This window comes from Gorilla gorilla, chromosome 15 (assembly GCF_029281585.2).
Source record: "Gorilla gorilla gorilla isolate KB3781 chromosome 15, NHGRI_mGorGor1-v2.1_pri, whole genome shotgun sequence".
NCBI classification, from domain to species: domain Eukaryota; kingdom Metazoa; phylum Chordata; class Mammalia; order Primates; family Hominidae; genus Gorilla; species Gorilla gorilla.
The window spans coordinates 68,646,598-68,672,403 of record NC_073239.2 but is presented as its reverse complement, the minus strand read 5'-3'; the positions used below and the strand labels follow the sequence as shown (position 1 = coordinate 68,672,403).

General features: G+C 36.1%; 1 protein-coding gene across 16 annotated transcripts in view; it reads right to left on the bottom strand.

The window, feature by feature from the left end:
* The window catches only part of FRMD6 (FERM domain containing 6), a 78,946-nt gene that overhangs the window by 15,779 nt on the left and 37,361 nt on the right, over nucleotides 1–25,806 (bottom strand). For 4 of the 16 annotated variants that reach the window (XM_031001875.3, XM_055361501.2, XM_055361504.2 and 1 more), the window contains exons 2-9: nucleotides 25,048–25,292; nucleotides 16,743–16,833; nucleotides 13,801–13,904; nucleotides 12,413–12,489; nucleotides 10,070–10,256; nucleotides 6,776–6,931; nucleotides 3,411–3,476; nucleotides 2,456–2,524 (exon numbers count right to left, since the gene is read on the bottom strand). In XM_031001875.3, the coding sequence (XP_030857735.1) occupies nucleotides 2,456–2,524; nucleotides 3,411–3,476; nucleotides 6,776–6,931; nucleotides 10,070–10,256; nucleotides 12,413–12,489; nucleotides 13,801–13,904; nucleotides 16,743–16,833; nucleotides 25,048–25,146 (849 nt within the window). In that variant the 5' untranslated portion in view covers nucleotides 25,147–25,292. Of the gene's footprint in view, nucleotides 1–2,455; nucleotides 2,525–3,410; nucleotides 3,477–6,775; nucleotides 6,932–10,069; nucleotides 10,257–12,412; nucleotides 12,490–13,800; nucleotides 13,905–16,742; nucleotides 16,834–21,554; nucleotides 21,629–22,796; nucleotides 22,890–25,047; nucleotides 25,293–25,806 lie in introns of those variants that run through there. The other 12 variants (XM_031001876.3, XM_055361505.2, XM_055361506.2 and 9 more) reach the window with 5 other exon arrangements.

Sequence of the window (25,806 nt, the reverse complement as noted above, 5' to 3'; positions counted from 1 at the left end):
AACACCCTAACTCAGCAACAAGGCAACTAATTCTAAAAGATTCTAAATCATTTACCAATTCTAAAATATTTATTGAACACTTAAAATGTACCAAACACCTTGCTAGGCACTGAAAAAAAAATAGGCAGTGAATACAACAGACAAGGTTCCTACCCTCATGGAGCTATATATCCCAGCAGGAGAAATGGCAAGGAAACACACAAAATAATAACAGTTTATGATAAATTATTGGAAATAAATAAATAAGGAGTTATATAGTGAACAATACAGGATACCTATTTGGGGTTTAGAAGAAATGGAAAACTTCCCTAGCTAAACATAGAGAGAGCTGGTAGTTGGAGGGATGAGATGGAAGAACAAGAACAGCTATCAGCAGACATATAAGGAATCTCATTCTTCAAATCTGATCACTAAGATAAAGTCCTAAGTTGAGGGCAAGGCTTTGACAAAGTTTCTTACAGTTATGGGATATTATGAACTCTTTTAACTTTCCTAATAATGAATAGGGCAGCCGAAATACAAAAAGGAGTATTTCAGATATAATGATTCTCAGCCAGAGAGTGGAGGTAAAGCAAGAACGGAGGCATATTCTAACTACACACCGTAAGGTCTGTACGGAGCAGTATGGGCTTGTATAGCCCAGACAGGGATAAGGTGGAGGTGTTTTTTTTTTTAATCTCTGAGCTTTCCCTCATTTTAAAGGAACTACCAGTGGACCCCAATACTGAAATAGTAACAACTGACATTTATTGAGCACTAAGCATGTATCCACTCATTTAATCCTCAAAGCAAGTCTAGGGAGGGAGTTAATTATCTACATTTTAGAATGAAACCAAGGCACAGAGTTTATGTAACTTGCTCAAGGTCATACAGCTAGGCAGAGCTGAGTTGGCTTCAAGAAGCATCATCTGAGAAACTTGTCAAAATAGATTCCTCATCTCTACTCCAGACCCACTGAGTCAAAAATCTCCTGGAGGAGGAGGATGAGGCCCAAAAATATGTATCTTTAAAAAAGGCTCCTCAGATAAGGGCAATACACAAACAGATTCAGCAAGCAACAAGTCCAGGACCCTAAAAAACCCTCAATTTCATAAATGTACTCTATTATAACTTAATTTGGGGCATGAAAGGGGCAAGTGCGTCATAATTTGCTCCTTTTCAAACAGCTCAGATCCTTTCACAAATAGCTTGAAACAAAAAAGAGCCAGTTAGGAGGAGACAGGTTAGGCCCCATGTAATGTATAAGTAAAGTGAAATCAGATTGAATCGTGCCCAAGTAATTAAAGTAATGTGAAGTCAGAAACACATCTTTTGACTTTACAGGGCAGCATGGAGTCAAGGCCCACATTCTATTTGCAATATAGCCTCATGGAGCTATATATCCCAGCAGGAGAAATAGCCCTTTATTTACATAGGCCATCTTTCTTACAGGAGAGAAGCCCATGTCTACAAATCCTTATCTTCCTTTCCTCATGTATTTTTTTCAGTAATTTCTGGACAAAGCAGAACTATGATTTTTTTTTTTTTTTTTTTTTTTTTTTTTTTTTGAGATGGAGTTGCCCTCTTGTTACCTAGGCTGGAGTGCAATGGTGCGGTCTTGGCTCATGGCAACCATCGCCTCTTGGGTTCAAGAGATTCCCATGCCTCAGCCTCCTGAGTAGCTGGGATTACAGGTGCCCACCACTATGCCCAACTAATTTTTGTATTTTTAGTAGAGACAGGATTTCACCATGTTGGCCAGGCTGGTCTCGAACTCCTGACCTCAGGTGATCCGCTCACCTTGGCCTCCCAAAGTGCTGGGATTATAGGAGTGAGCCACTGTGCCCGGCCAGAACTATGAATTTTTATGACCAAATGTACACATTATTAACTATAATTCTTTGAACCCTACCAAAAAATGGATATAGCTGGCAAAAGAGAGAAATATTTGGGAAAAATCAAGACGTTGCTCTAACAAAAGAAAGTGTATCACTCTCAATATTGTAAGAGTATTTTTCCTGTTAAGAACTGCAGACCTCTCTTTAAAATAATGGGTTTTAAATAGTCAAATATTAATAGAAACATCTTTTTATATAATTCTTTATTCTTTGCTCAAGAGAGGTAACTTTCAAAAGAACTGGCTAACCTCTATATGAAATACCTTCTGCAACTAGAATAACTTAGGGTCATGTGCTACGGACCAAACACAAATTAAAATTACTAACTTCTTTTGCTATAAGAGTCTTTACTGTAAGATTCTTTGATTTTAAGTTCACTACTGGTATGTGTGACAATGAATCTATAGCACATGCATTAGAATACAAGAAAGCAAATTATCTTCAGTGTCAACTTCTTAAAAATAACAGCTTTTGTGCCTGAGACAATATTGTTTAAAAACAAAACAAAAAATAACAAAAACCCAAAAAAGTAAGCAATTAATGAGACTTTTCTTTTAAGCCAGTTATTTTAAACTTACCACAAACACCAATTTTCCAACATTTGTCCAGGGGAAATCATAAAGTAATTGTTTCTCTTCATCTAAATTCTATGAAAACAATATGCATATGGAGTTAATGGGAAAAATGATAGATACTGTAAAATGGCTCTAACTTCTTTCCCTGAAAACCAAAATACAGTAATTAAAATCTGAAAAAAGCCCCCACATCTCTTTGGAGAAATACAGACAGTAATTAAAAGATTCATGCTAACAATTCTGTGGCTTTTGGTTCCTGTGTGACTGTATTAACTAATCCTTTTAAGGCAATCTTTTCCCTTCTGGTGTATGCCTAAATTTAAATAAAAAGTCCAAAGGACTCAGGTATTCAAGAGATGCAATAAGGCGCTCAGACTTTCATAACTTGATATTTTGCCTACATCAAAGACAAGACATCCTTTCACTTTTCTGTGTCTTGCTGAAAGAGGTATCTGTCTCCCTTTTTGATGGCTGCAGGATAACACTGTCTCACCTGCTAAAAGGTGACAGTTTCTACTTATTTAAGGGGTAAGTTTCATCAGAAAAGTATAACAGAAATTAAAACGTCTGGTCAGGCACAATATTAAAATGTTGTTTTTCTTTCCACTTACAAATGCTCCAAAGGATAAAAGAATATTTAAAATCATTGACACACAGAAACGTTTGGATATTAATGATCTGTTAGTGACCTGTTAGTGATGAACCTGGGCTAATCTTTGGCTTATTGTTTTCTGTTATTTCTTATTACTTATTGTTTTCTGTTATTTCTTATTACTGTCAACAATCAGGCTGAGTCATTTCATCCATCCTACATCATCCACATCTGTGCTAGACAAATGGGAAATGATGACCAGCCAGTGGCCAAAAATGAACTACTGAACCTGTGGCAGGACCACAGAGGCATGCTGTAAACATAAGACATGGCTGATGGCATTTGACACAATTCTCATTTACCAACCTGAAAAATCTGTATTCCCCTCATGGTCAATCCAAGAGTCAGCGATGCTTCAATTTCCCTTTTATCCTGTAGGAATAGGATTTTATAAAAAATTAAATGTTTTTATATATTTTTTCTACAGTGGACAATTTAGCACCAAAGAAACATTTCAGGATTGAAATTCAGGACTGAAAAGTTTTTGACTTAAAATAACTTTGCTCAAGCCTTTCCACATACCTAGTTTCCCACAAGAATTAAGAAAACCATGGGCACATATTAAATCAAGAATGGTATATTCTACTTTTTAAATTCCTGAGATTTCAAAGTTTTAGTGTTTTCACTATATTACATACACTTTTGTATCTAACAATATTCTAAATACTTGTTATTGACAACTCCAGTTAACAAGGCTATTTTTGCTGCTTTTGCATTGTTTGATTTTTTTAACCTTTCATCTCATAATTACTCTTTTCTCAGATGTTAGAATCTTAAATCAAATGTAATAGTTATATTCTGAGATGCATAAGACTTTATATGTTTAAAACTGGGCACATCTTCCAGCTCTGTAGCCAAAACTAGGGGCAAGTGACCAAATATTTAAGGCTCTCTCATGAGGATAATAAAGCTGTACAAGCATTGTATTCAGATAGTTTGGAAATACTTATTTTTAAGAAGTTCAATGATCACTTGCCAATATGATACACAATCTACCAGCTAAACCATAAACTGTAGAAAATAAACTACAACGAGCATAAGGGAAAACAAAAACTCCACAATTAAAAGTTTACTTTAAAATTCAGCCACATCCTTTAAGTGCTCATCTGTAATAAGTATATATAGTATATAAAGTTCAAAATAGAAATGAAATTACTAAGTAAATATTTTCATTATGAGATATCCCAATAAACACAATGAGTATGCAGAGATCTTTTTAAGCTTAGTGCCAGCTTTCCCATGAACATGGGATGAAATATTTTTTAAAAATGTGTCCTCACCTGGCATTATAAATATAAGACACAGCCTATTTCTACTATTTAGGCTGTTTCTTTCCAACTAGTATATTTTTACATCAAGAAAAACACATATAGCATAAGCTTTAAGAGGAGAAATGAATCCATCATTATATGAGTTTTGGTCAATTTCGCTTTCAAGGATGTACAGATTGCTTTCCAAAATAAGGCTATGTTCATAAAAATGCTGGTTTTCAAGTATACGGTATATATTGGTGGGAAAGGGGCACAAAACGGGGTTTTTTTTTCCAGAATGTTCCCTTGTCCTTTGTCTACCTTATTTCCCGTTTATGAGCAGCCCCTAAATGAAGCAGATTTAATGGCTGCCGCTGAATTTCTCCAAAGAATAAAAACTGTGAATCAGCCAATATCTTTTTTCCCCACTTCATTATGTTACATTTTTACTAAAAATCTTTTTAGCGGATAAGAGTCATTTTCTATGCAATTCAGAAGCGCCATACTTTAAGTAAACTTGAAAATTAAGTTTTACACAAAAGATAAATTGGGGATATCTACTTCAACAAAAGATTCTTATTTCTTAATAGGATTCTTTAAAATAGCAAGCTTCCCCAGCAAATAAGGCAAAAAGCAATTAATGGTTATTGAGCACTCACTAATGTGCCAGGTATTCCACCTCATTATTTCAGATTCATTATCTCACCAAAGCCTCCCAACCTTGTGAAGCATATTGTATCATCCCCACTTAATAGACAGCTCAGGATTATAGTTGCCTAGGATCCCAGCTATAGTGAGTAGTGACATAGGGTTTCTAATTGACATCTGATTCCAAAGCCACACTCTTACTCTTTCCAACATATCATTCATACTTCTAATACATTTTAAAATATAAACTAATTATCAAAACTGTCATTTATTTGCATCTTCTTGTGTCAATTGAGGTGTCACAAATAAAATCTCTTCAGGCTAAAAAAAAATTACAACTCAGTCCTTTAGGAATTTAGCCAAAGAGATCTTATGGAACTCAATTATGCCTTTCAAGGATGATGGGGCATTAATAATGCATCTCTTGGGCATAGAAGAGAGATAGAAAAAACATCAGTTGGTCCCTTAAGTTTTCTGAACCAGCTAAGAAGATTACTGAGCAATACATCCAAACTAAAGCCCAGTTTCCAATGGTCTAGCTATGCTAATCCTACCACAAAAGGCAAAGTAGAGATAACAAGCATAATACTATCAATGGTAATGGTAACAGCAGCCAACTTAACATCATGCTTAACATGTGCTGGGCACTGTTTTAAGCAGTTTTTCATCCAACAATTCCTTTAGTATTCAGCAATCCTAAAAAGCAGGTATGTTGCTGTCCCCTTTAACTATGGGGAAACTGAAGTTTAGAGCGGTTAAGTAAGTAACTTGCCTGAGGTCACATAGTAAGAGGCCAAGCTGAGATTCAATCCTAGGCAGTTAGGCTCAACTTACAGTGCTCTTAACCACTTCATCCATTTGGTTTGAGAATATACCTTTGAATACTTAAGTGGGTATTCAGGAGTTCTTGCCAACAAAGTGGCACTGATGGAATAGTGAAAGGGGTTAGGAGGAGGAGGGGAAGAGAAGACAAGATGATATAGAGTACTGTGAGTGATTCCCTGCAGAGCATGGCCCCAGTTGTTATTTGGGTGTGTGACCTCTGCCCCAGAAAGGAAAAACGAGGCTAGAGGTACATGGGACACAAAGGAGAGTAACTTCCGAGAGTGAGGAACGTGTGGAATACAGTGCCTTAGGCTCACAGCCTATGTTATCAAGAAGGCCTTGACTAAATCCTGGCTTTGCCATTTAGTTTTGTGATCTTAGGTGATTCATTTAATCTCTTTAAGCCTCAGTGTCCTGGTCTGTAAAATAAAGATTAAAGTACCTTTCATATAAAGTTATGAGGATTAAAAAAAACACATATAAAGCGTGCCCAGTAAACACAGGACTCCATAAACATTACCTGTTGTGGTAATGTTCTTGTAACTGACGGATACAACGCAGGTATAGCTTCACTTTGAGGAATATTAAAAATTATTTATCAAAGAAGTTGCAAATGCTATTCCCCAAAGCAGAAAAGCAGATTTGGGGAGGAGAGAAATAACAATGCCATAATCACTGAAAAAGTCAGATTAACATCTTATAGCCAATTGTCATCTCACTATTAGAACCATTAAAAAATACTCCACCCCGCTTCCAGACCAGAGGAAAAGCACCATGGCCTCCAAGACTGACCTGCAATAACAAAAAGCAGTTCAATGAAACTCTTTTAAAAGCATGTAAAAAATGAAATAATTTTTAATGGAAATGAAATCCTTAGGTTTTCCTTCTCAGTCCTATTGAGAAGATTTTTTTTTCTCAGAAGCTGAAGACTTAGTTGCCGTTTCATACCTTATACAATCTGTAGTAATGAACAGCGACGTCATCCAGTCGGACAGCCTCTTTGATATATTTAAGATGAGCTTCGGAAGCTGTTAGTGCAAACTGATCTTTGTGCATGTTTGGAATGTGCTTCAGGATGTAGTCCTTCCCCCTCTTGGAAACAACCTGTTGGGATACAAGGGGTGTGCAATGCAACATTTGTTGGAGAGATGTAAGTTCTACCCCCACCCCCAAAATGATGAAAGAATGAGAAGCTAAAATAGGCCATGTAAACTGGTTGGTTTGCATTGAAAATTCTTTCTGTTTTCACCATCTGTTATGTTACTAGGCTAAATCAGCTAATACTAGAAGCTATAGAGTCAACTTAGTTGTACTGCTGAATACCTAAGAAGAAAAATCACAACAAATAGGAAAAATAAGTTATCTTTGCTTTAAAGTCACCAAGAGAAAAACACTACACAAACTTTCATAATTTTGTACACATAATTGTTTATACTTGCAAGTTTATACTTGGTACCATGAAATACATCTATAGTAGGCACATCTTCAGGTCCTGGATCCTACCTAACTCTTAAGAAAATTACAGCCACAGAGTGGGAGGTTCTAAATGTTAATCAAAAGAAGGCAGGGGACTGGGAGAAATTCTCTAAAACATTTTTGGTTCTTGCATAAGAGGCTGATATGAACACTGCTGGAATACTTATGAGAAAACCGTTTCATTCAAACACTCATTGTGATTCACTGTGACTTAGATTTTCATCAGACAGTACTCTGGGCTTTCAGATGTCAAATATATAGTATCCAGCAGCTGCAGGCTAAGAGAAAGGTGTTGATTAAAGTCTTAGCTGATTCCATAAGGAACTTAACAGATGGAAAGAATTATGCAATGTGAGCAGAAGAGTCGTGCTTAAAATAATCAAAATTTAAAAATTACAGACTTTTTGGTTTTAAAATGTCTTTATATTGACATTTTGTTTCTTCCTATTGAATATTTTACAGAGAATTAAATATGATGAATTAATAGTCAGTTGTCAAGTTCTGCTAAGAACTCAAGTTACACAGATTTTTCTTTCCAGGTTCTTTTCACATGGTAATCACTTAAATCAGTTATTTATCAACCTTTTTTTCAGGTCAAAAGCACACTGAAAACAGTATTTGTAAGGGCACTAAAGCAGATGGCTTTGGTGATCCCAAGGGTGGGGGAAACTGATATCTCAGCACACTGGTTGCCCTGGCATACTAACTGGATTTCAATAATCAATATTCAGTGAGCACCTGATGACAACCAGAGAATGCAAACATGCTACAGAGAGCAATAGTTTGACAGACATTGTGATTTCTCTCCAAAAAATGAAGCACTCTAAGTCACACAACAAAAAATTACTGAGTACCTCAATATGAAGAGCTGATGAAACAGAAAAGGTTAAGGTTATGCCCGTCTTTCAGAACACACTAAGAAACAGTTTACTGGGAGCAAGAAATAAATCATTTTAAAATAAGATGTAAAACACTATTCCCAGGTTCTTCTTGAGCACTGGGCACCTAGATGGTCGGCCCAGAAGGAGCGACACCTGGGCTGAGTCTCGGAGGATGAATAGGAGTTAGCCAGGTGAAACAGACAGGGGCTTCACTGGCTAAAGGAACTGCAAGAAGAAAGACCTGAAGCATGAAACACCACAGTAAGTACGGAGACATACCAATGGCTGGATGTTGCCAGAGCCTAAAGTTCAACGTGCAGGACAACCAGAAAGGAAGCTGGAATGGCTGGCAGGGACTATAATCTGGAGAGTTTCTAGGTTATGCATGGGAGCCTGAGCTTCACTCCACAGGTGACAGAGGAGGCCCTGAAAGTTTAAGTCAGAAGCAAAATCATCTCATCTGCAAGCTGTGGAGTAAAGACCGAAGCAGGGACAAGTTTCTGCAACAGTGCTGCTGAGAACACGAACCTAGAAACAGTAGGAGCTAAGACAGGGAGAGGAGGCAATGGACATTTAGGAAGGCTAATGGCAACAAAAATAGAAGAGAATTTTATTTCTTAAGCTGGGTGACTGGTATTCAAGCACAGACATTACAAGGTGTTGCAGTTGATGGGACAGGACAGGGAGAAGAATGGTGATAAGGCAGAGTTCCGTATGACTCCCACGTACTCAGAAGTAGGAATACGTAGAAATGAGGTGGCAAGAAAATGAATTTGATTTAGGACATCTTGAGTTTGAAGGGCCTATGGGTAAACAGCTACCTTATGGATATAGGAGAAAGAAACAGATTTGGGACTTGCCTTCACGTAGGTGATCGTTAAAAGCATTAATTTGGATGAGATCTCCCAAGATGTGAGTAGTTAAGTGTCAGGTACAGCAGCAAAATTTAGTGAAAAGAGTCTGCTGGATATGTTAATATAAAGCAACTGGTGTCAATATAAAGCAAAAGTAGTGCATATTTAATTTTTTACTTCTTTACTATATTGATATAAAGCAACCTAACAGGCAGCACCATGAGTGGACTGATGGGGAAAGAAGGCAGATGGAAATGGCTTGAGGAACACTTGTGGGAAGTAAAGAAGCTGAAAAAATCAAATACACACTACCTCTTCAAGATGCTTTACTGAGAAGGAAAGGCAAGAGTAGTAGCTCTTCTTTCCCTCCCCACTTTCTTTCTCAAGGATGGGTGAGTGAGAACCAAACATGTTTTGCATGTTCCCACTGAAGAAGAGTTAGTTTGGGGAGGGGCTAATGATACAGAAGAGAGACAGAAAATACAGCATAGACATGGAGGAAGGATGGGAAGAGAAACAGACAGGGTGGAGTGGAGAAAGCGCAGCTGAGACAGTTCACGTTGGAATAACCCACATTTTCTTGCTGAAAGAAGGGGTTAGTTCCTCCCCTGAGAGCGGAGGACATGGAGGCCGGAGCCAGAAGTTGACATACTTGTTCTCGCAGCAAAGGAAAGCGAGGAATAATCTTACTTTTTAAAGAGTTATGTTTTTCTGCCTTCAAAGGGAGAAAATACTGCTTCGGTAAGAGTAGGCAAGAAGGTCAAGGGCATGTCAATGCCGAAAGGAGGCTGGTAAATTCCAAGCTCCACCGTATTATCAGGATGGATGGCAATTCTCTACCCCATTCACCATAAGCAGACTAAGTACATGAAGACATGATGTGCACCACGTTCTTAAGCATTAAATATCTGGGCATCACAAAGAATTTGGCCACAGAACATCTGTGTTCCCATTTCTTAAAGAGTTTGAGTAGCAACACTACAAACTAGAAAGAGAGAAAACACTCTTTCTAATTTGAAAACAGTGCTTACCCAAGATGGGAAGTAAGCCTCTGGCTCGAAGTATTTTCCATAGTGCTTATTCCTTTTGAAGTTCCCAAGATCAGCCTGCAGGGCAAAGGCTGCCAGCAGGAAGTAGGCCTCCTCTCGGAGCACACACTGAGAATGAAGAACTTGTTTTCTCAGGTGCCAGTAATAATAGTATCTTGCTGCTCTGTCACTAGAAAAATAAAAGAAAACAGAACTCACATTTTGATGGAACAATCCAATGACATGTAAACAGAACCCAAATCCTTCTCTCCATCTGGTGACAGGAACCCTTCTGTTTCTGCTCCTCCCTCCCACCTCACTGAAAAGGAAGCGGTTGTAGCTAATATCTGATAGCTGCCTCACTGAGGTTGCAGGGGGTCAGAACCCCAAGTCAGACTATCCAGACAATAAAAATAACGTTTCCTAAGGCTTACAGCATTTGATTCGTTCAGAGAAGAAAAAGGTCTGAATCATTCCACTCTAAAATAGTAAATATTTCACTGAACAAGTATTAGAATAGAAGCTAGACATGTGTTGTCTGTACTAATTTTGCTACAATGATGCTGCACACGTGACATAAATAAGGAAAAATCTAAGGAGCAATCCTACTTCAGTGTTTTGCTGTTCTTTTTATTATGTTTTAACTGAACACACTACAAATACTCTAAGGCCCTTTATAAGTATTTGCATATATACTCTTCTGGAAAAAAATTTGCTTAACAAAGGTTTCTTTTCCGTTTTTTAAACTTCTCCAAGAAGAAATGCAATGAACGCTTTCCTTAAATCTTGTTTTGGGGATTTTTTTGAAGTGAATGTTACATTACTGTTATGTTTTTATAGGCACATGTCACGACAATTATTATACTCCCCACAAAAGGAAATACTAACAGAGCACTCATTACTATCTCTTGAGATCAGAAATATATACAGTCACCATTAAATACGTTAAGAAATGCTGACTGGGGAAAACATGGTAAAAGCTCCAAAAAATATTTACTGGCAAATACGATGCTTTTGTGATCAAACTAAAAATGTGTGTGTACATATTTTAATGAGCTCATTTGCCTCTACATTATTTCAGGTTGAATGTTTACCTGAGATTCATAGCTGATGTCATTAGCAGATAACAATAAACACATATGGGTTTATTTAAACTAAGACCATGGTTAAGTAGAAAGAGCTTAAAAATAAAGCATTTATGTAAATTTTCCCCCCTTAGGACAGAGTACTTTTCAGAGCACTTTTGTTTATAATGCCAACCACAGATGGTTTGGACTGGTTCATGCCTGGGAAAAAGGGGCAGAAGTATAGGCATGCATTAAAACTTAGCCCCAGGGGGTTAACTATTTTTTAAATATATATATTCCTTCTTTCCAGGTCATGCCACACTTACCAGGTAAAATAAGTAAAAATTGTATGTAAACTAAGAATAACTAATAAAGTGTCTTAGCCTTTTTTAAAAAAATCCTTATGGGCTAATTTTTTTACTTTTTAATTTGCATCTGGCATTGATAAAAATATCAAGAGCTAATTTTACATATAACTCACTAGCCAAATGTATTTTGTTTCTTTCACATGGAACTTCTCAAAGTTTAAAAATATATAAGCAAAACAGAGTTCATATTTCTAGTATTTTCTATCGGCCAAGAAATCACTTCTGAAAGTTTTCTAGCACTGAATCCTCCTACACAGACTGAGCTTCTGAAATGGTGAATTCTGAATTTGCATCCTGAGCCTACTACTGTCCATGCACACACCTCCAGAAAAAGAATCAATTACCTGCCCTTGTCAAATTGCATCTAAGATTCTGATAGGATAGCTTAACTGGGCTTAATCTTGGTTTTAAGGCTACTGCCAAGAATATAAACAAGACCCCAAACATGAAAAGAAAACCGATTATATAAACACCCATCCACTTTTATAGGAGAGTTCCTGCCTCTGACCCACTCCCACCTTACCACTGGAAAAGAACATAATCTTTTAATCAACCTCCTCACTCTTTACAAAAGTGCTAGTTTCTTCTTGAAATAAGTATCTTTTTGGAGACTGATTTGGTTATGAAAACGTGGAGTGGAGAAAATGTGGGCCAATGATACTGTTAATATTTTTATCAATAGTCTAACATTCTTTCATTTAACAAATATTTACTGAATGCCTATTGTATCTGTTTTAGGGACTGAGGATATACCAGCGTATAAAATATTAAAAAGAAAAAAATTGCTGCTCCTACAGAGTTTATATCCTAAAGGTGAAGACAAAGAATAAACACACGTAACTTATTTGGTATGTTAGAAAAAGTGCCATGGGGGGAAAAAAAGCGTTTAGAATCACCCCCTGTCCTCTTACCTGATCAATCTGCCATTTTCCACATAGTACTGCACACGGAAGTGGATGATCATAGGAGGCCCAAATTGGTCGATACCCTAGAAACAAAAGCACACACAAAAATCAAGCTATTTCTAGTTACTTTGAAAATGGGTTTCAAAAGCAACCAAAATACAATTATTTGCAAGATACTTTTTGATCACTGATAGGTTTTATTTACTTATAATGAGTAGGGGCTTGTAGTAGGTAGACAGTTGTCCTATATAGATACCAGGTTCATATACAATTAGGAAGTTATAAAGCGAAACAGGGCACCATCCCTCTATCTGATTTTCATTCACTGTAATGCCAATGACAACATAAGGGAAGATAAAAATAAATGCCAGTGGAAATTTCTAGCTGAGACCCAGCTCCTCGCTCAGCTCTGTTCCCTGTTGTGACCATTTGCTCCTTATTACAAATGTTCTCTTGTTCCTCTGACATTCCACATACCAAATTCTAATATGCTGTTTGTTTATTTAGACATTCATGTTCTTTACTTTGCAGCTGGCTTTGAAGTAGCCTTCTAGTTTACTCCAAGACTTCTTAAATACAAATTAGAGGATCTAGGATTACTATTCCTGACTTACTAGGGAGGTTCTGGAAACACCAGGTGAATTCCCTATTAATGTTCTCTCACGTAAATGAAATTAATGTTTGTGAAATAAAGCACCAGTACAATGAATGGACAAAGCATCAAATGCAAGTACAGTAAAAGTAGATTTAAAAATTAGTAATAACTTCTAGAACAGCAATTTTGACACCTAGCATAGCCACAAAAGAAGAGCAAATAATTTTTCCATACTTTTCATTTAAAAGCATTATTCCAAGATTACTAAAGTTATTATCCAACATTATTTAACAGATAATCCAGATTCTATTTATTATTTTCTATAAGCTATTAATACTTGATTAATGTGACACTTTAGAACTTATAATTTTCTTTTCCCATTTTTTATATATACTAAGTATATATACTATATATACTTTATATACTATACTATATTTTCTACTATATATACTAAGTACATATATACACTTTAGAACTTATAATTTTCTTTTCCCATTTTCTATATATACTAAGTATATATACTATTTATATACTACTATACATATTACTATATATATACTACTAAGTATATATACTACTACATATATACTCAGCATATATAGAAAATGGGAAAAGAAAATTGTAAGTTCTAAAGTGTATATATATATACTATATATATACTATATATCTTAGTAGATATAGTAGAAAATATAGTATAGTACATAAAGTATTGCTTACAGTTTTCTTCTAATGTATAACAGCTAAAATAAACATTTTTTTAAAAAAATCAAAATAATTTTGCTTATAAATGTAATCTCACCCAAGTGACTTCGTATTGTCGTACCTTGCTGGCCTCTTTCTTCCATTCTTTTGGACAATATTTGTAAAGCTTTTGTGACAACTCCATATACACATGTTCATTATCTGTACATTAAAAAAAAAGGAGACCACATGCTAAAGAAAGGATTTTTAAAAGAAAAAAAAAATATAGAAAGAAACAAGTTTCTTTTAAAGCCTCAAGACTTGTGAATGTAGTCTGAATTCACATATTAGAAAACCCAAAGAGATACTAGAAGACAAAAGGTTCTGTGAACTAGACATTAATGAGATACTTGTGAATTATTTTGCTTTTGCAATACAGAACACATACTATTAAAGTATATAATATTTAGAAGAAATCTTAGTTTCCAACTTCTGCTTTTTCTTAGTTTCTAGGGTCATTATGACTTATAGTCTAACTTCTAACACTGTGGGTGTTAGTCTTAGGAAAACATGCTTTTGTTCAGCTCAAAGAAGACTGCTCTTACAGGTACAAAATAATAAAGCAGGGCAGAAACACTATCTTAATTGCTATGTAAGAAATTAGAAAACACGGTATCAGCTCATTTCCAAGTGAGAAGTCTGACCCACATATTGTGAAGACTAATCTTTAAGACTATTTCTTGTCTGTGTTCCACACACAGCAAAACACAGCATGACAAAATGATAAACCCTTACTCGCACTGCCTTTGGGATCAATTTCATGGAAAAGAGAAGAAACATTTTATGAAAAACAAGTATGGATGCCAAAATATCCCTTCCAGGGGATGATGCTCATAAGATGAACAGAAAATAAGACTGCTAAAACCTATGTTAAAGTGATCTAAACACGTGAAAAGAAGCTGGTAGAAAACAAACGTTTTCATATTTCCCAAAGATAATCTTTTAAAAGAGAGAGATATTTCACTTCAAAAGAAGTCTTTGGCATTCCTATATTGTACAAAGTTTCAAGTCTTTTTAAAATTCCTTTTATTCTAACTATCACACTAAGGAGACATCTTCACGGAAAGCTCTGCATAAAAATGTACCTGTTCTGGAAGTGTGTCTCTTTGACTACTCCAAAGATGTGCACACTTTGCTACACTTTGACTCCAAGCTGAATACTGGGACTTGACTGGAAAAATGCCAGAAGAAAATAAGAAGGGTAAAGTTACTCGTTGGTTATAAATGACATTAAGTTAACCAATTTTAATGAAAGGGTTAGAAAAGAGATCCCAGAGACAAAAAAAGGAATGCTACTTAGGTCAACTAACACTATCTCCCATCTCTCATATCACTGATTAAACATGAAATAGACAAGACCAGACAATCTTCCTGTCGAAACTGATTTGTGTTTGGCTTGAGTTCCCACCTAAAGAAGCAACATAATGAATAGAATTAAGACTGTTCACCATAATAGTACATATATATATTTTTAAACTGCCACTATACCTCTGCCACCTACAATCTGACCAGAGCTTTATACCTTAAGAATTCTCAAAGCACATTAATCCTGCAAAGCTGGTGGAGTAGTAATTTCCATTTGACGCGAAAAAACTGACATTGAGAGAAGTCAAGTGGCATGTCCAAAGTCACACTGCTAGTTAGGGGTGGAACCGGAATTAGAACCAGGTCAACCAATTCTTATTTCAATGTTCTTTCACCATACTACTATCTCTTTTTTAAAAAGGACATCTTAAAAATTATTTTGAAACCTAAGGAAGCTATAAACTGGTTTTATTGGACTTATTTGTTGAACAATAAGGATCTAGCAGTAGTTGTTGTAAGAAGAATTAACTTTGAGCATGGAATACTAAAAGTTACTTAGAATCTATAGAGCCTCTTATGGCTCTCAGACTCTTCCCTGAAAGAACGACTGAAGTATGCACTAACACAAGGATGGAGCTTAGCAACAGTGTTTTATTGTTTTAACTACCACAGGAAGAAACTGAAGAGCAAATGGCTGATTCACAAGGTCCTGATGTGTTCCCTGCTCCATGCTCTTTAGCCTCTCCTAAAAAGGCAACTGAAAACAGTCTACATTTTGGGGGAAAGGGTCCTTGTTTATCAGCTGACCTACTTTATACTGATATCCTTTCCAACTTGGCAGGTGTAAACATGTTATTGTATTGACCAGATTTCCAAGATATCTTAAGCCTTTAAATTTAAACCAATTCCAGCAGTAGAAAATAAACCATATTCAAGAATTAGAATTAAATACACCGCACCAAAAAAAACTCTTCTTGACAAAATGAGCAAAGATATATAGAAGACTAAATTAGAGAAATTTAAAAATATCATTTGAAGGAAGAAAGCTTATAATAAATGGCTTTAGAGAAGTCCCAGAAATTTAACTCTAACTAAGGTGTTATGAGAGAAGAAAGCTTATATGAAGTCCTTTACTTAAAAATCTTCTCCTCATAAAGAATATAGAAGAAACTGACCCGATATTTCCAAGTCATATAGTCTGACTGGAAAATAGAGAAGGGGTAAGACAGAAAAATAAAAAATAAGATTAAATTAATAATTACTTTGTGATACTATATAGTTAATAGCAAGATAACTTGAAAAGAGAAGTCAGTTTAATGTCAAAAATTGTAAAACAAATTAAATTACTTTCCTAAGTATTCCAGCTGCTCCCTGAATGCAAGGAAACAAAAATCAAGCTTGCTTCATTAAAACATGGAAGAGCAAACACATAGAATCTAGATTCCCAAAGAGGAATCAATTTTTAAGTTCAAACTATAATAAATACATGCCTAAAATCCTAAATATTGTAAAAAATACACAGAAATTGAGATTAAAAAATTAAATACTACACCTACACTAAAAATGAAAATCAGTCCATGGGTATTTTGACAATCACAGTTTTATAACAATATGCCCAATTTAAGTTATAGCTATAAGATGTCATTTCCTCAGGGATAGTTGGCTAAATCCATCAGAGAGGGCTCTAAGACTTACTTTGTATAACACTGAGTCCAAAGAGGTGGCAGTCCTTTAGCCTGAGCAGGTCACAAACCTGGACCAGCAACTGGTGACACAGAATCTTAACCTGTAGGGGAAAAAGGCATGACATAAAATAACAATTCAACTAAGTCCACCCAGGGAGCCACAATCAGGCAATTTAATGCATCGTAAATATATTCCTTGAAAGGACAAGCTGACAGTAGAAAACAACTGCTGCTTTATCCAAATCACTTTAACCTGGGGTTGTGTTTCAGTAATGATGATCACAGTACCAGTTTTTACAACATGGTAATAAAGTACAAGACTCACAGATCTTACCATACATGGACAAAGCTCTGAAACCATGGTACATGATAAATGATAAATGAGTTTCAGAAAGTAAGCAGCATAGCCTACTCAGATTACTAAAAATATTTATTTGGCAAGTATCTTTTTTTAAAAAGTTTTATTCATTTGTTTTTTTAATTGACTAATAAAATTGTATATATTTATGGTATACAACATAATGTTTTGATATATGTATATACTGTGGAATGAATAAATCAGACTAACATATGCATTATGTCACATATGTATCTTTTTGTGGTGAGAACACTTAAAATTTATTCTTAGCATTTTCAAGTATACATCATCATTAACTACAGTTACCACGTTGTACAATAAATCTCTTGAACTTATTCCTAACTGAAATATTGTATTTTTTTACTAATATCTCCCCAGTCCCCCCAACTCCTCAGTCTCAGGTAACCATCATTCTATTCTCTGCTTCCCTGAGTCAGACTTTTTTAGATTATGCAGGGTTTGTCTTTCTGTGCCTGGCTTATTTCATTAAACCTAACATCCTCCAGGTTCATCCATTATTGCAAATGACATGATTTCCTTCTTTTTAAAGGCTGAATTGTGTTCCACTGTGTGTATGTGCCACATTTTCTTTATCCATTTATCCACTGGTACACGCTTAGGTTGATTCCATACCTTGACTGTTATGAATAATACTGCAATATACATGGGAGTGCAGATGTCTCTTTGACATAATGATTTCATCTCCTTTGGGTACATATCCAGGAATGGGGTTCCCGGATCATATGGTAGTACTATGTTTAATATTTTGAGGAACCCCATATTGCTTTCCATAATGTCTATACTAATTTACATTCCCAGCAACAGTGTACAAGGGTTCCCTTTTCTCCACATCCTCGTCAACACTTGTTATCTTTTGTCTTTTTGATAATAGCCATTCTAACAGGTGTGAGATGTCACATTTCCCTGCTATTTAGTGATGCTGAGCATTTTTTCATAAGCCTATTGGTCATGTGTATATCTTCTTTTGAGGGATGTCTACTCAGGGCAAGTATCTTTTCAAGGAAAGCTTTCCTCCTAATAGTCTACCCCAAAAACTCATCTACTGTACTACGAGTTGGTCTAGACTTTTTTTTAAAGACAGAGTCTCAACCGACCTTTTTTTTTTTTTTTTTTTTTGTAGAGACAGGGTCTCTCACTATGTTGCCTGGGCTGGTCTTAAAACTCCTGATCTCAAGCAATCCTCCCATCTTGGCCTCCCAAAGTGCTGGGATTACAGGGATGAGACACCATGCCCAGCCTGCCTAGCTTTTAATTTATCACTGTTATTTTGTCTAATATATTTTTAGTGCCTAAACCAGATTCCTTTTCTGAATCTTAGTATACTTCAATCACAAAGCCATATTAATTTGGAACTCTGGCAATAAGTTATTCTGACAAGTCAAAAGTTAACTGATAGTCTTTAAAAGATACAACTTTATTTCTCAATATTATTATTATAAATAATAATTCATACAAATAATATTTGTATTATTATTACAAATAATAATTATCTCATAATAATGCTTTCTCAAATGTTTAAAGTAGTATTATGGAGGACAGTAATTCTGCTGATTCTATCTTGTTGACTTCAGAATCATCAAGGTTTATTAGAGTTTGGATAGAGTTTAAGAAACCACCCAGGTCAATTTATTTTCTGAAAATAAAACTCAGAAAGCTTAAAGTCATATCACTAATAGTGGCAAAGGCAGCAACTCACAGCTATTTGTGTATTAAAATACTTTAATTATTAAATATATGTATTAAAATATTGTAACATGACAGTTTATCATTTTACCTATACGCATTACATATGGCATTCTCCCCTTTTATTAGTACCATCTGCTTTCAAATCCTTTCTTTCAATGATAATGACAATGAGTTTAAGTTATTATAAATTCTAAAAATTAACTCTGAATTAATGACTTTATCATATCTTAATATGAAACTCAGATTAGGAAAATAAAGACATGCCAAGATCCCTTGAAATTTGAAAGTAAACAATTCACAACTGGTGATAATTCCGACTGTAGTAAGAAGAATGGGTTTACTGCTCTTTTCCACATTCATTATTAAATAGCAACCAACCTAAAGTATCTTACCCACTGGAAAGAGCAGAAGATATTTAAGACCAAAGTAGCACCAAGTGAGCTGCTTGGAAGTACCAGGAACTCATGCAGGGACAGTGTCTTATTTTACATTCAGGATGTATAGTAGGCACTCAGTAAATGTCCGATGAATGAAAGCCAGGAATCTGATTCCCTGTGGGCTCCTCCTCACCTTCATTCTGTTCCATGACTAGAGATCAAGACCACTCCCTGAATTACTGAGCAAACCATTTTATAAATATGCCATTCAGCATTTTAGGAAAACTGTATAAATGCAAACCCACCCACCAACACCACTGGAGAACACATTTGCCAATGGGGAATCATTATCATTCTCTTTGTGTACAGCTAGGTTGAATCACCTGACATTCTAGATTTCTGTCCTATAGAAGTCCTATGTCATTTCCAACATTCACTTTAAAAGGCCTCTGGATTTTGAGTTCCATTATCATCGTAATTCTACTTTACAAATAAACGTAAACAATGATAAAGAAGAGGAGAACACATCAATTATCACATAAAATTCTTAAGTTGAACTATGTACTACAAATTTGTGACTTAAAATGTCATGTTGTTTACAGCACCTTTAATCCTTAGTTTGACTGTATTTAAAAACGCTGGGTACAAGGCAGCCAAGATAAAATGCCATAAGAAGTTAAAATTCCAAACCACAAACTAAATGTATAGGAAATAAACTGTTTTAACCTTGTGTGACTGTAGACCAAATAACGTTATATATTTCCTTCATGCAGCCCATACATTTATTATTGTTCTGCTAGTTTAAATCAAGTATTTGAAGCCTACTGGTAAAGCTCTTTAACAAATATCAAGTAAGCAGTGCTCTTATTCAAAAACTATAATTAAATAAGGCCATGGCTCTGAAGTCTTGCCTGCTGTGAAAATAAGCTTGAGTTTTCTGTATTTGCATATTATGAGTCTTTAAGGCTACATTTTAGCTGACTGTAAAATTTCTCAAGTTCTTTAATCTTCAGGAGCAATGGGAATGTTAAAAAGTGCTATATAGTATGAGGTATTAAGAATAAGAATTAAAGCTTTATCTAAAAATATACTCTATATGGACTATTTTTTTTTCCCTTGAGACAAGGTCTCACTCTGTTGCCCAACCTGGAGTGCAGTGGCACGATCACAACTCACTGCAGACTCAACCTCTCAGGCTAAAGCAATCCTGCTACTTCTGCCTTCCAAGTAGCTAGGACCACAGGCAGTGCCACCATGCCTGGCTAATTTTTAAATTTTATGTAGAGACAGGGGTCTCACTATGTTGCCCAGCCTGGTCTCAATCTCCTAACCTCAAATGATTCTCCTGCCTCAGCCACCCAAAATGCTGGGATTACAGGTATTAGCCACCTCACCCAGCCTCTATATGGCTTTTAAATTAAAATAGCATGTGATCCTAAATGTTAATGGTTTGTTATTGTGCAGGAATGTTTAAAATATACTCTAGAAAAAAAGAATTGCTTAGTCTTAGTGAAGACATACAAGCTCGTGGCCACAATTACTTCACTCAAATCTTTATGGCTCCTACATTTACAATGGTTTTACTTCCAAAATTGTCCAAAGCTTCCATATTTGCCTGATGATTAAAATCATTTAAAATAGCTTCTATTAATGCAACTCACAGGGAATTCAGAATGACCAAAACACTAAATTTATTCCATATGCAAAAAGGCAACATTCTATCAACCACACCTGTCAGGGAACAAACTTTCATTGTTATAGAGAGAGAAATTATGAAAAAATTAGTTAATAAAATCGTTTTTGCTACAGTTAATTTATTACACTCAAACTCTATACACATTGACTGCTATTTTCTGAACACAAAGATAACACTTTGTAAAAAGGGAGGGCCTCTTGGCAGCCATGAATTGTTTTTCTGGTAGTGGGGAAGCCTCCATCCTACGTAACCTAGTCCCTTCTTTGGTCCAACCGCTTACTAGAGAGGAGTTTGGGCACAGTGAGTCTACATGCTTGTGTCCTACCTTAGACCTGCCCTGAAATAAGAAATCTTGCAGGCCTACGTGGGATTCAGACTCTTCATCTTGGTTTATTAACAGAGTACACTAATGAAATGAACAAACAGTTCAAGGAAATAAAAAGTAAACTGACACTCAAGGGTTCACTTACTGAGCAACTCACATATGCCAGGCACTTCACTAAATACTTCATGCATGTGACATCTTTAAATCCTTGCAATGTCCCTGTGCATAGGGTAAGATTATCCCTACTTCACAAATGAGGAAACCAAAGCAACAAAACAAAACAACTAGAAAATTTGCCCTAGATTGCAAAGTTGTGGAGTAGGGATTTCAACCCAGGTACCTGTGACTCCAAAACCCACCTTAATCGTGATATATGACCTCATAGTCCATGATCATAGTCCTAACCATGTTAGAGAGATTATCATACTAACACTGTAAAAGAGAAGAGTTGAAAAAGTATAATTTATCTCTGCCTAGGGATTAAAATGATAATAGCAGCTATTATATATGCATCAGAAATTATGCTGAGTGTTAATCCTAAATTCTCACAATCACCCTGCAGCGTAAGTATTATTCTCATTTTAAAGGTGAAGATGTTGAGGCTGGAAGAGGTATAATTAACTTTCCCAAAGTCATTCAGATATGAGATTTGAATTCAGGTCTGTGTGTTTTAAGTATATCCATGTGTTTTCACTTCCATACTACTCTTCAATTATTCTATAGAGGGAAGACAGAAATGAAGCTAATACAAACTCAGTACCCACTAGGTACCAGGTACTGGGCAAGCTGAAACACAATCGAGTAACCAGAATTCCAGAGAGTGAAAGAAACTAGGTGGTGCTGGCACATAGATCTTTGCCTGTTTTGCTCAAATTTTAGAGTATCTATAGCATCTATTTAGGGCAGATCCTTGCATCCTGCCTCAGACTCACTACGTCGGCATTTCTCTCATCCAAGTACTAACCAGGCCTGACCCTGCCTAGCTTTTGAGATCACATGAGATCAGGCAACATTCAGGGTAGTATGGCCATAGACTACACAATCTGAATATTAGTAAGCTGCTCCAAATAATTCTGATATACATTCAAGTTTCAAAACCACTGATCCATAGGAACAAATGAACTGGCTATCTTCCAGTCTGTTCTCTATAACTATCTTCCTCAGCTGAGATTTTAGTATAAATTAATTTATTTGAAAATTATAGTCAGCTTTCAGTATTCTTCACTAAGTCAGATTAGCCTTCCCTTCACTTAAATGTGGTAAGGTGTTGTTCCACAACCTGCTTGTGTGTATACACACACACACACACACACATTGCACCACGTAAAAAGACAAATGAAAGTGAGAGAAGTTTCTTAAGTGCTTATGCTATATATCCTAGATTATGTGTATTTTTTAAAATTATTGGATATCTTTTATATAACTGTATAAAAAGTAAAACAAAATATTCACATATGTAAGTAGGATTCAATTATAACTTGTATTGCTAGTGCCCCCACTGAAAAAAGAGATACATTGTCGATTTTTATTCAGTTTAAAAAACCAAATGCTGTCAAACTAGTAGCCCACCACTTCACACATCCAAAAACAATTTCAGTTACCCTGAGCAGCAATGTAGCTAATCATTGGAAATTCTGCCCAAAAGATGACAAAGTTCATCCAATAGGCAGGCCTGTTGGATCCTCAGACAATCCCTAGAAGCAAAAATGAGGATACAGCAGTAAATTAAGAAACTGGGTTGATTGTCAGAATAAAGCCAAAATGACTATAGCAATAAGCAGAAACTTTTCTTAGCTAAACTTTTTAATGAAGTTATTTAAATGTCATATATATTTCAGCATAATATTTAGAAATATTCTTTTATATAGCAATTGGATTAAAAATATAGTAACATAGCCAGGCACAATGGCTCACGCCTGTAATCCTAGCACTTTGGGAGGCTGAGGCAGACAGATCACTTGAGGTCAGGAGTTTGAGACCAGCCTGGCCAACATGGTAAAACCCCATCTCTACTAAAATTACAAAAATTAGCCAGGTGTGGTGGCAGGCACCTGTAGTCCCAGCTACTCGGGAGGCTGAGGCAGGAGAATCGCTTGAAGCTGGAAGGCAGAGACTGCAGTGAGCCAAGATTGTACCACTGCACTGCAGCCTGGACAGCAGAGAAAGACTCTGTCTCAAAAAAAAAAAAAAAATCAAAATCAAAATAAATAAATAAAAATATAGTAACATATAGGAAACTAATTCAAGTCATGCACTAAGGCAATTTTTTCCTCTAATTCCATCAGGATACAATCTATGAAAGAAACAGTATGAAAGTTGATAACACAGAGAGGGGTTGAAAAATCTTAGGCATGACACTGATTACCATAAAACTGTTTGGCAGTCTCTACCAAGGCTAAACATAGTGTAACCTATGATTCACAATTACTCTTCAGTATAAACCAAGAAATATTTCTACATGTGCATACACATAACATGTTCATAACAGTTTTACAATAGCCCAAAACTTAAAACAACTCAATATCTATCCATCAACAGTAGATGAATAGATTGGGTGTGTTCGTACAATGGAATATCACACAACAATGTAAAAAAAAGAACTACTGTCACATGGATTCACATGAATAAATTTCACAGGACAAATGTTGAGTAAAAGAAGCCAGAAGAGAATATATCACATACCTTCAGCTTCATGAAGTTAAGAAACAAGCAAAACTTCGGTGACAGGAGATCAGAATAGTTTTTACCCTTTAGGTGAAGGATATTGACTAGGAGGGGTCACAGAGGATCTTTCTAGGGTGCTGGAAATGTTTTATATCTCAAACAGTGATGGTTACATGGATGTATACAATTGTAAACATTCATTGAGCTGCACACATAAGGTTTCTATACTTTGCAGTATGTAAATTATAACTCAATTTTTTTAAAGTTAAAAAAAATCACATTCCTCAATGTTCAGGTTATCTAAGCAAGTTGACTATGACTCACAAACCATAAGCAACAGCTTAGTGCTCAAATATTCAGCCTACGCACCTAGTCCTGGAAATTGGCTAGATTTTGGCTACTCTTAAGATAAAATCAAGATGCATATTAAAAAGCTATCTAAGGCTGGGCGCGGTGGTTCACGCCTGTAATCCCAGCACTATGGGAGGCCGAGGCGGATCACCTGAGGTCAGGAGTTCGAGACCAGCCTGGCCAATATGGTGAAACCCCGTCGCTACTAAAATATAAAAAATTAGCCGGGCGTGGTGGTGCGTGCCAGTAATCCCAGCTACTCGGCAGGCTGAGGCAGGAGAATCGCTTGAACCCAGGAGGCGGAGGTTGCAGTGAGCTGAGATCATGCCACTACACTCCAGCCTGGGCGACAGAGTGAGATTCTGTCTCAAAAAGCAAAAACAAAAAACAAAAAAAAATATCTAGGTTGGTGCAAAAGTAATTGTGGCTTTCGCCATTGAAAGTAATATCAAAGACTACAATTACTTTTGCACCAACCTAATAGCGATGATTACCATTTCATGTGTGTGGGTGACAACTCTAAGCATTTAAGACATAAATTCATATACTTCAATAAAAGTTATATTTCGATCAAAAGTTTAAAAATAGCAAATGTCTGTTTTTCAATATAGTAACCACAGTCCTCTAATTCTAACCCAGGTGAGAGAATGTTGAAGGCAGCTGCACACAAGCCACAAAGCTAAGTTAATGTATGTATGGACTATTTGACAACCCAATTCTGCCACATGATTACTGCCCTAATTCTGTAAAGATTTCACCCTTAATCAAGTCATAAGTTGAATGTGGCCACTGGTGAAAACACAATATTTAGACATTTCTAAAACTGGATCTACTCACATTTATGATGATGTTCAGAGATTCATCGTTGGGAAGGAAAATGCACACACTGCGGCGGTCTTGCATGACTCTGTTGTTATGAAAATTCAATTTGTTCATTGTGTTTTGGGCACTCTGGTGGTCAGGGCTGGGCTCTGGGTCCTTTGCAATTCCTCAGGTTCCCAGCACTCCAAAGCCAAGCTCGCCTCCTCATCACACGCCCTGCAGGAGAAGCATCATGGTGTTCGACTACGTGGGTTTCATAGCTGTGAAAAAGCCAAAGGAGAGACTCCTGAAGAAAGGCGGTGAAGACTGTGAAGAGCGGGTCAGGAAGATGAGCACAGCACCACTACTATTGTGGGCACAGGGACAGCATATCTCCAGCCAGCACCACCTTATTTAATACATGGGAACTCACTGAAATTCATTCTGTATTTTGCCCACAAAGTTTTAAAGCTTTCATCCACAGTCAGGAATTAAACTTATAACCAATGAGAGCCTCACACATTCAAGGACGTACTAAGTACTACAGGCCTCACAGAAACAGAGATCCTGTCTTGGAGGAGTTTTCAGTCCCACATGGGAGATAAAGGGTTTTGAACATGAAATGACAAAAACAACAGCAATAAGAAAATTCTAGTTCTTTTTCATAACTATCAAACTCAAATAAATGTCTTGGCTCTTACATTACATTCATTCTTCAACCATTGTGGTCTGGCTTACACTTCCTTCACTTCACCAACATGGCTCTGCCAAAGGAAGCCCGTGATCTCTAGGCCA